A 12,179-nucleotide genomic window follows, 5' to 3' on the forward strand; every position below is an offset into this window, starting at 1 on the left:
GGGCATGTGAAACTCCTCTGGGAATATTGAACGTGGCTGAGATTTGCTGTCCAGACATCTGCAGTCTTGAGCTGCCTTCTCGATCTAATGCCAGGTCGCTATGTCATTAAAGCCAGCATGGCTATCCTCTGGTTACAAGTGAGATTGCCCAACTAACCACAGGGAAGAGAAACGCTGAACAAGATTCAAGTGTTTCAAACGGCTCATCTTCCTGGTTTGACCCTTTTTTTTGGGGGGGGGGGGGGGTGACTAGCTACTTGAGCACAGAAAATATACTCACTTTGTGAACCTTTAAAATAACAATTCTGCTATTCCAAGAATTAGATGAGGTAGTCCTTTGAAAAGTTAAAATCCTGTCTGTGGACAAGGATTGTCTGGGGGTCGTTCAGGGGTCATTAATGAATTTAAAAATATGAATTAAAATTTGCCTGCCAGTATAAGTTAGTCTGAGCAGGAGTCATCAGAACACTGATATAGAATGGTTCCCTGGAAACGGCCCTGCTCAGTACAGTGGTTCAAGTATTCATCCACCTAATGGATAAAGAGAACAGGACAGGTACTAATACATATTTAGCAGTGGAGGGAGCTGGGGACGTCTCACTGTGCTGAGAGTGGGGTGTGGCTGGGATGGGACGCAGTCCTAAATTAAGTGCATACGTAAAACATGCATCTATATGAATACATGAATCATCCTGGTCTAGTCAGTCCACAATACATGAAAATAGTAATATTCTTTATTCCACGGTGGGTCACTTAATGTGGAAGCTAGTCTGCAGACCATGCCAGTTTCTGGCACAAAAACCTAAGAGAACAATAAGACAGATCACACCGCCAGAGAGCCTAGAAAGCTAGCCACCACAAACATACTTTGCCTGTTTATAGAAAGCCTGCAAGTTCTCCTGTTCCCTGCTCGGAATTCACAAGTACATGTTACATTTTACGTCGTCTCGCCTTGGGAATATCCGGGCACTTTCACAAATGATGGTTTTGTTAACATGGGGGCAACACAGAGCTTAATACAGAATACTAATGTTATCGTCGGCTTTGCCTTTATTCCCTGGGCCATCTGAAAACCACAGAAAAACAAAATAGCACCACTGGTTCAAAGATTTGCCGTTAGAGCTGTGAAAGCCAACAAATAAAACATGGAAGTCTTCATGGACCAATTCAGCAAAACTCTTACTCAACGTGTGCAACCTTGACTTTTGTTTAGTATTCTCAGATGCAAGCCCAACTGAATTAAAATGTCTCCATGATATTGGCCATGCCCTTGGGAATATCTGCACGAAGAGTCAAATATGCATGGAGTTTAGATAATGGCTAATCGGATATATAAAGGGAGATTATTGGTGCCACCCAGCACCTCTCCAGTAGAATGGGAAGCTCCCATTCCAAACAGTCTGAAATGTCTCAGCTCAACATTCATCATGCTAAGGTTGTTGTTCAGGACCATAATGATGATGATGATGGCAACGACAACGCAGTGATCACAATAACGACGCTGGTCAATTTCTTGGCATACTGATACTGAACATTTCCTTGACAGACTGTTTAAAGTAGGCAGAGGTAAATCTGTTGTTTTCACGAGCAGCTATTTCATTTACCACCTGCCCAGTTAGTGAGCAGAATACAAAAACATATCGACTGATGTCAAAATAATTCAAAAGGAACTGTTGACAATCTAACAAAGTGCACTGATCCAATGCCGGTGATTACCTATTGAACCGATGACAAGTATTAACGCTTCTTTTCCCTTGCTACTAAATGACGGTGCGCCTACTCGCCCTGCATATCTGAATTTTATCCATTAGGAGTTGCATCCTCATTCATCATTGTGTCTTCAAATTAGCTTCTGAAGAAGAAACACAGGAGGAGAAAGTCCGGAGGTAAACCTGCGCCCCTCCCTCCCTCTTCCCCAGTCGTTACTAGATGTCACAAACACACGTTGCTTACAAGTGGGGGTGTTACCTTTTTTCTCTCTCGTAAAGCAGAGAAGAAAAATATAGGTTGACACTTAGTTGCAGAGCCTGGAGGACTGAAAGCTAGCCCTCGTTCAGACAAACTTGGAAGAGAGAGGAGAAGTGGGAAGGAAAGAGAACCCGTCTGTAGTGTGTACCTCATCTACTACCCTGTCCCTGGACAACACTGAAACATTCCTTCTGCATTTCACCCATCTGGCTCCACTCTACACCTATTTACTCAAATCCATGCCCATCCATAATGCATCAAGTTGTCAATATTGATGCTCTACCCATCACCTGCTGCATCTCTCATGGACAAGAACTCCGGCTGCATTACATTGCCTTTCAATTAGAGGTAAGGAAAGAGAGACACACAGAGACAGAGACCGTTCCAAATCCCACAGGGTGTGTTGAGAAAAAGTAGAAAACGTTCATGACTACAAAGACGACGACTTTTGATACATCCTTAACTCTCAGAACTGTGGAATGAGAACTTAGTATCACTTTCTCAGCACCTTGATGCAGAACTTGTTTACACAGGCTGCCTGTACTGGGTACTTGATTCCATAGTCCTCTGTAGCTCAGTTGGTAGAGTCTTGGGCTTGCAACACCAGGAGTGGGTTTGATTCCCGGGACCACCCATATGTAAAATGTATGCACGCATGTTTAAGTTGCTTTGGATAAAAAAAAAGTGTCTGCTAAATGGCATATTTTTTTTATATATTTATTATATTATGGAGAATTGCATTCTCATTGAAGGAAAAACCATCAAGCGTTCCCAATTTTCTGAGGAAAGAGCTAAGAATTTGCAAATCGTCTCAGGAATTAAGGGCACGTGGATATCAAATACCAAAAGATAGTTTTGGGGTGGTATTTCCGTATTTTCCATTAAGCTTGGCAATTTACTGGATATATGTGCTCAGATAGATCCCCGAGGGCAGTCCGAGCAGATCTGAGGCTGAACTCTTAACGCATTAGGAAAAAACCTAGCTCCTTAGTGTGAATCAGAGAGACGACCAGACTAGACAGACAATCTACAGCTGGAACAGATGGGGATTTTGGGCTGATTCAAGGCCTACATGTCAAACAACCGGGGGATATCAATATTTGTTCCATTATTTATTTCAAGACGCAACTCATCCCCAACAATCATTCAGACCAGAGGGCTCCTGTGGGAACAGGGTCGGTACGCCAAGTCTACAGCATTAACTAAATAAACACTCAACCACAGAACCCTAAATGGACATGCATAAGTAGAGCTAGGAGGGTTATTTCCTGGGAAATAGTTCTGTCAGGGCTCATGGGTCAGGAAACCTTCTGGACCTACATGGAGGGAGAGACTGCGCCTCATTATAACTGAGTGGCAGCGGTCTGCAGGGAGGGAGGGGGGTGTTGCTTACCTCAAGCCGTCCAGTGTCAGGCTGGAAGCCGCGGGCAGGGTCCTCTGTGGTCACACGGCATTGGATGGCGAAGCCATTGATCCGGATCTTATCCTGCTTCAGGCCCAGCTCTGGCAGGCTACGCCCCTCACACACGTGCAGCTGAGCATGAACCAGGTCCACACTGACAGGAAGAAGATGGGGAGAGTACAAAGAGAGAATTTTGCTATCTGAATTGACAAGGAAAACAGAAGAAAATGTGCTCGGTTGTGCATAACATTCCCAGTCTGGTATGTCTACAGGCGTTACCAGTTCAGAATCTTGTTTTTCCTCTCGATACCCGTGACAACTTCAGATACCTTGTGAGAAACTCCCCTACATGATACACAAGCAGTGTGGTGACATTCACAACTGATGTGAAGCTGAGAGTTCACACAGCAATATCTATTCCCATTTTAAAACGTGATGTTGGGTTCATGACACGCCTTCAGTGCACTTGAAAAATAAACCTGAGAGATGGGGAGGGAAAAGGGGGGGGAACAGAGCACAGAAAAGGTATTCAGGGTAAGGAAAGATAACTGACACTTGGTCCACTGTGACCACAGCCAACATTCCAGAGGGAGCTGGAACTGGTTTCTGTTCAGTCACGGATGGAGAGGAATATAAATCTGATGCGTCACGATACTATGAGAGGCAAAACTAAAAACCAAACCCTATTGCTGTGAACTTTTACAGAAACGTCTGTCCATTTAGCAATTCTAATTATGAAAAAGGTTGGTAGAAAATCTATTTAATGGTAATTCAAAAACTCAGAGTTCCACACGATATGAGGGAATGTTTTTGTAATTGCTCGGAGGCAAATGATAGTCAATGATATCACTTTTGTCTACCGCTCATTGAATGACTAAAATATATATGTGTGCATGTCTGTGCCTCGAGGCTGAGGGAACACTTTTTCTTACCAATAAGATGAAGGGACAGAGTTGTACTTACATTAAATGTTAAACATCAATTTAAGGAACAAAGTGTCTGGGCAGGAGTTTTTTGTTGCATCAATGGATTGAAACATTTTGGCTGGTGGTGACAAATACTTTATGAACAGTCAAACACACAGGCAAAATGTGCTATAAAACATGACAAACAGAATCTCAGGCCATGGAGTAGGTTGGACGCTGCTTATGTCTGAGAGACGGAATATCTTCTAAACGGACAGAAACAATTGCAGAAACAACTGGGCAGGCTGAGAATAAACAACTGTGTAGCTTGAAAACCGGCAATCATTTTATACGTCCATCACAAAATGTATACCATTATTTCTCCACAGACTTTGTCAACCACTTCGGAAAAAAGGTTGATGACATCAGTTCCTCATTCACTCAGCCTACTGAGCCCACTAACAAAACTACCTACTCCTTGACCTCTTTTGATTGTTAACGTTCAATCCAAAACAGGATTGCTCGCCACCAAACAATACATTTGATGTAGAAAATGCATTTAGAAAAATATGTTTAAAGGGCTTTTCTACAAGTAGGGTCAAACGAAAAAGAGTTCATTGTAAGAAAATTGCATGTAATTGTGAAATTCTATCATTTAGTGGGTGGAACGTTACATACTTGATATAATAGCTGACATTCCTGTAGCAGTGTTCACATTCTCTATACTGCGCTTTAAAAAAAGTGTGCCCAGTCAAAAATCCAATTTTAAAAAGATACTACTACATGAAATTAAAGTAAGTAAAGTGGCTGCATTTCAAACTTGATAAACAGAAAACAAAGACATCAAGAGGCACAGGCTCATCTGGTGAAAATCACTGGGGGGGAAGCAGCTTCTGCCTCTTATTTTTCTTCTTGACTTGTTTTGTCATTTGGTATTTACACGGGCTAAGACAGCGTTACCAAGGTCTCAGTAAGACATAATTACAAATCAAGGCAGTAATCCCCTCCAACTGAAGCAACGGGCCGTTTTGTCATATTGGATTAACCCAACTGTTCTCCTCACTTTCTACCTCCAAGACAATTAGTCTTAAAAAGGGCCCTTCACACCTAGGTGCGATACCATGTGATCTCGCAGGAATAGAAAAGCGCTCCCCCTCTAACAATTAAATACAAAGAGGATTTATTGCCATGGGTAACATGTTTACATTGCCAAAGCAAGTGAAATAAACTAAACAAAAGTGAGAAACCAAAAAAACAAGAAAACGTAGAATTTGACAGTAAATATTGCGCTCAAAAAAGTTTCAAAAAGAGACATCAAGTGTTATATTATCAGCTATATACAGTGTTTTAGCAATATGCAAATAGTTGTAGTACGACTAGTAGGAGAAGAAAGAAATATAAGTTGAATTTACAATGTTTGTACTCCACTGGTTGCCCTTTTCTCATGGCAACGGGCCACACATCTTGATGCTGTGATTGCACTGTTGGATTCTAGCTTGAAATATACGTATCCATGTTACCAGACTAGAACTTATTGATTACTTTACATGTTAAAAGTATGTGTATGTAGATAGATGGATAAATACAGTTGAAGTCAGAAGTTTACATACACCTTAACCAAATACATTTAAACTCACAATTTCAGACGTTTACATACACTCAATTAGCATTTGGTAGCATTGCCTTTATATTGTTTAACTTGGGTCAAACGTTTTGGGTAGTCTTCCACATGCTTCCCACAGTAAGTTGGATGAATTTTGGCCCATTCCTCCTGACAGAGCTGGTGTAACAGTCAGGTTTGTAGGCCTCTACGCTTTTTCAATTCTGCCCACAAATGTTCTATAGGATTGAGGTCAGGGCTTTGTGATGGCCACTCCAATACCTTGACTTTGTTGTCCTTAAGCCATTTTGACACAACTTTGGAAGTATGCTTGGGGTCATTGTCCATTTGGAAGACCCATTTGCGACCAAGCTTTAACTTCCTGACTGATGTCTTGAGATGTTGCTTCAATATATCCACATAATTTTCCTTCCTCATGACGTCATCTATTTTGTGAAGTGCACCAGTCCCTCCCGCAGCAAAGCATGGTGTTCTTTGGCTTGCAAGCCTCCCCCTTTTTCCTCCAAATAATGATGGTCATTATAACAATGGTCATTATGACCAAACAGTTCTATTTTTGTTTCATCAGAGCAGAGGACATTTCTCCAAAAAGTACAATCTTTGTCCCCATTTGCAGTTGAAAACAGCAGTCAGGCTTTTTTAATGGTGGTTTTGGAGCAGTGGCTTCTTCCTTGCTGAGCGGCCTTTCAGGTTATGTCGATATAGGACTCGTTTTATTGTGGCTATAGATACTTTTGTACCGGTTTCCTCCAGCATCTTCACAAGGTCCTTGGTTGTTGTTCTGGGATCGATTTACACTTTTCGCACCAAAGTACGTTCATCTCTAGGAAACAGAACGCATCTCCTTCCTGAGCGGTATGACGGCTACGTGGTCCCATGGTGTTTATACTTGCGTACTATTGTTTGTACAGATGAACGTGGTACCTTCAGGCGTTTGGCAATTGCTCCCAAGGATGAAGCCGACTTGTGGAGGTCTACAATTTGTTTTCTGAGGTCTTGGCTGATTTCTTTTGATTTTCCCATGACGTCAAGCAAAGAGGCACTAAGTTTGAAGGCAGGCCTTGAAATACATCCACAGGTACACCTCCAATTGACTCAAATGATGTTAATTAGCCTATCAGAAGCTTCTAAACCCATTACATCATTTTCCATGCTGTTTAAAGGCACAGTCAACTTAGTGTATGTAAACTTCTGACCCACTGGAATTGTGATACAGTGAATTATAAGTGAAATAATCTGTCTGTAAACAATTGTTGGAAAAATTGTGCGCGTTATGCACAAAGTAGATGTCCTAACCGACTTGCCAAATCTATAGTTTGTTAACATGAAATTTGGGGAGTGGTTGAAAAATGAGTTTTAATGACTCCAACCTAAGTGTATGTAAACTTCCGACTTCAACTGTGTGTGTGTGTGTGTGTGTGTGTATGTGTATATGTATATATATATATATAAATATATATATATATATATATATATATATATATGTGTATATATATATATATATATATATATATATATATATATATATGTATATATATATATATATATATATAATTACATACACACACAGTTGAAGTCGGAAGTTTACATGCGCTTATATATAAATAAAGGGGACATGCAGAAAGCTCATATTCTGTTATTGTTGAATATGAAATGTTCCTAAGGAGGGAGGCAAAAGGGCAAGTCTAGTTTCAGTTGTTGATATGGCAGACCAGTTGCTGAGGAACCACAACCATGAGGGATGTGGAACTCAACTGGAGATAAGGTCAACTGTTGAAGTGAGAAGACACTGCTGGGAGGGGGGCACCCCGAAGACCAATCTGATTTACAGTCCTCACACATGCGGGTCCTGGACTTAGGCAGGGCCATGACCATAAGAGGAACCTAGTGTGTTTCTGCCTAACAGAGGACAGTGTATCTTAGACACGCAAGGAGATGACTCTGCCTAGTTCAACGGTATAACATTTAAAAAAAAATGCTTGTGGGACTTGTATGTTGTCTTTCCAGCTATATGACCCAGCAGGTGAATAAACTTGGTTTGAGCTTTTTCCTAGTCATTCGTTTGAGTTTTTAACTCAGTTTTTTTCTGAACCTAACAGCACACTGCAGTCTTTTGCCTAACAGATATGGGAATTTATCAATTCTTTGTGTTATCTGTGGGAAATATGCATCTCTAATGTTGTCATACATTTTGCACGAGTTTTGTAAGCGAAGCGCAGTTTCTCTCCAACTCAATAATTATTCTCCTGGATCTGTCTCTGCCCTGGGCCCAGCAGCTCAGCGACTTCTCAAAAGGAGGTAAAGAACCTCCATCTTAGCACACCTACCAAGGGGCCTTGGCTTTTCATGGCACGAACTAGTAACTGATAAGTTAGGGAAAGTACCTTTTAGGGAAAGAGTAGGCTCCTACCTGCAATTTAGTACATTTCTAATTGGGGCTGAAGAACCTAATTACAAGCAGTTTAGGTAAAGACTTAAAGAGCTAACATTCAAGAAGGAGAAGTCACTTCAGAGCACAGCCTCTGCAACTCAACAAAGGGTCAAAAGACAAAGCAACCAGGAACACAATCCGAGGAAAGGAGAACGCCACAAGCACAACAACTTCGGACCCAAGGACACACGGCCACAGCAGATTGAGTATGACATTTAATGTTCATAATGTCAAGGTCTTTAAATCTTATCTTTCATTCTATTTCATCATCATTATGTTTTGTACATATTTTGATTCATGTCATTAAAATGTTGATGGTATAAAATAATTACATTCTTGTTATTCTGGTAAAGTTATTGCAAAAATAATTGCTAAGTCAGGTCTCCTCTGAAGACAAATGTTTTCCAATAAAGGACTGGCACCCAAATGTCATAATTTATAGTAATAATTACACACACACACACACACACACACACACACACACACACACACACACACACGTCAGAAGTCTCATATCTAACTCCTATACCCAGAGAACACTAGACTGAAACTCAGATTTCAGTCCCAAACTCTCTTGGGGTGGTAGGAAGAAAGAAAAGGGGTGGAAAATACCCAGAAAATACAAGAGGAGGACAGAGGAGAGGGAGACAGAGGAGAGGCAGCAGAAAGGGGGACAGAGGAATAGCAGAGGAGACTGCATTGCACAAAACCAAAGATGTGATATGAGCTGGAAGCAGAGGGAGTGAAGGAGGGGGAAGAGAGGGAGACGAGAGGGGGGATTAATATATTCAGTGTGATTTCTTATTCCACTTTAATTGCTGATGCCAGGCAGCGTATGTAGCGCTGGTGTGGATGTGCTGGAAAATTCTGCACCTCTCCCTCCTGACAAACCAAAATCCTTCCACTGAAAGCCTTCTCCACTTTAACCCATTTTTATTTGAATAAGATCCAGGTCTTTGAACCAGCCCCCAGAACACACCAATCCGTTGACAAGCTTTCCTCATCCTTGTGTGCCAGTTTAGTAGTCTTCTCTTCCCTCGTCTACCCGTCTCCCGTCTCCCATTCTTAATTTCTTGCAGAATAGACAAACAAATGTGCAGCTGCAATCTAGCCACAACTCAGTGATTAGAAAACCATTACAGGGTCAGTGACAGAGCCTACACTGAGCTGTAAACACACACACAGAATTGAATTAGGGGAGAGGAGTGGGAAGGAGAATTGGAGTGGCGCAAATGCTGAGAGAATTGAGGTCTGCCATAAGCCTGTCTTAACTGAATTTATAGAAGGGAAAGCACAACACAACAATGACCTCCACCCAAAGTATATGGGCTCCATACCGCAGGATACTGTTCCTAAAGCCCGTTTCAAGAGGAGGCATTATATCACAGTAATGTAAGAAGATATTGTGAATGCACCAAAAATGATTTGATCTGCACTGACTGAAATGCATTAGTCTTCATGTGAAAGGAGGAAAAAAGGGATGTTGTGAGACTGGAGAGGTTGCAGAGTCCAAGGAGTTAACACATTACGATGACATGGGCCATTTCCAGTGATTCCCAATACCATGCAGAAGGAAGAAGGGGTCCTTAATTGGTCTTAATCACTGGGACCAATGACAAGTCATGATACAGGCAGACAGCCAAAAACAGAGGTGTAATAGCCTACCAACCGGAGAGCTATATACAGACCAGAGAATTCAACACGTAGTCGGAGGAGAACATAGCCAGTGGCTAGGGTTATGGCATGAATGCCCCTTTGGCGAGTAAGAATCAATTGCATTACAGTCATGTGCCTATCCAGAGCCAATCACTCAGAGCAGTGCGCCAGCAGAATGCCAATTGCAGTCTGACAGATTCAATTTAATACGACAAGATGGACATTTAGAACGAATGAACCCACATTCCTTCCACATGACTACAGAAGTCTCTGCCAGGTGCACAGAAGAAAAGTCATACATATCAATCTGTGCGTGAGTCAATGTGTACGTGCACACACACAACAAAATAAGACTTTAAAAAAAAGACGCAGCATTGCATTCATCCCTCCTGAACGATTACTTTGGCTGCATCTGATAAGTGCACAACCCATGGCTATTGTCAGTGTTTGAACTCTGAATGCATGAGACGGGTGAGATTAGGCACTTTTATCATCTCTAGTAGGAACTCCAAACGACATAGCGCTGCGCAACTTGATTCGTGGACTAGGATTCTGGCTCTGAAAGTAGAACTCAGACAGTCTAGACTGATTCATATGGGAAGGAAAACTTGGTAAGAACATCACGTCCTAAACGATCTGCCACAGCAGTCCATTTACTTCATAATTACAGGACTTCTAGAGGGTTCCTTTGCGTTGGCACAGCATAGGAATCCTATAGTCCTTCACTAGTCAGATAGAAACATGAATTTAAGTGTCACAACTATTTTTCTTAAAACCACTCAAATTGACACAAAACAATCACAGTACAGGCATCATGTATTATGCATTACATCTATACACATGCACGCATAAACAATTAGTATTATTTATTTTTTAAAGTAGAGTGGATAAAAGGACAATCAGGCACTTCTAAAGAAAAGTCTGTGGCGGGCTTTGGCACAAGCATTTACATTATTGTTACCTGAATCCTTTTCCACAATTGATTATTTTCGTCAGGACTGGACATCTGACCAAAAATTTTTAAAAATCCCTAATTTCATTGTATAACCCACAGTAAAGCAAGGCATGCTCGTACATACACGTTTATCTAGGGGAGTGTTTGTGTATCGACCAGTCTCAATAGCAAGACTGGCCTGTCCACATCAACATTTTACAAAAGACCTTCAATATTGCTTGGATAAAACAGTACGGATAGGGTTCTGTCCCACAAGTGCATTTAAAAAAGCCTGTAGGGTGTGCAGTTTGTTACTTTCAGGTTTGTTTATCCGTTGGTACCACTTTAGTTTTGCTCTCCAAAAGTGCTGACTCAAAAGCACCACGGCCATTTCCAGTATACACTCTGCCTATATCAGTGAGCTGAGTCATACCGATGTTGAAAAAAGCTTTGACATGGTATAACATTTTTCTTTGCAGTTGTAACACCACAAGCCCATAAAAACACGTTTACATTGACATTCATTTGGCATGCTGCAAAAATCGCTTCCATTAAAAAAAATTAAAAAATAAACATAGCCACTGGTGATTCATAGAGTTTTCCAGACAATATTGTCTTCAATAGGGCATGCATTTACCCACACCGAGGTAAAATCTGCAGGCATGGTTAAAAACTGCATTAACCCAGGTATAATTTGTGCCCCCATACTGCTGAAGCATAAATAATACCAGGTAGCACCAACGAATCAAACAGTTTAGTGTAACATTAAAAATCTAAAATAAAAGGTTTGCACACATATATATATATACATATATATACACATATATATACACATATATATATGTATATATGTATATATACACATATATATGTATATATACACATATATACACATACATATACACATACACATATATACACATACATATACACATACATATACACATACATATACACATATATATATATATATACACATACATATACACATACACATACATATACATATATATATACACATACATATACATATATATGTGAGACAGACAGACAGACAGACAGACAGACAGACAGACAGACAGACAGACAGACAGACAGACAGACAGACAGACAGACAGACAGACAGACAGACAGACAGACAGACAGACAGACAGACAGACAGACACACAGACAGACAGACAGACACACACACAGACACACACACACATAATTTTCATATCAGTTGACACAATGGGAGAAGACAACATGGAAAGGAATCCCTT

General features: G+C 40.9%; 1 protein-coding gene across 1 annotated transcript in view; it reads right to left on the bottom strand.

The window, feature by feature from the left end:
• LOC106603157 (pyruvate carboxylase, mitochondrial) overlaps positions 1-12,179 on the bottom strand; it is a 96,526-nt gene that overhangs the window by 59,550 nt on the left and 24,797 nt on the right. Inside the window, exon 9 of the mRNA XM_014196466.2 lies at positions 3,362-3,524. Coding sequence (XP_014051941.1) covers positions 3,362-3,524 — 163 coding nt within the window. The remainder of the gene's footprint in view (positions 1-3,361; positions 3,525-12,179) is intronic.

Source organism: Salmo salar, chromosome ssa04 (assembly GCF_905237065.1).
Source record: "Salmo salar chromosome ssa04, Ssal_v3.1, whole genome shotgun sequence".
Classification (NCBI taxonomy): Eukaryota; Metazoa; Chordata; class Actinopteri; order Salmoniformes; family Salmonidae; genus Salmo; species Salmo salar.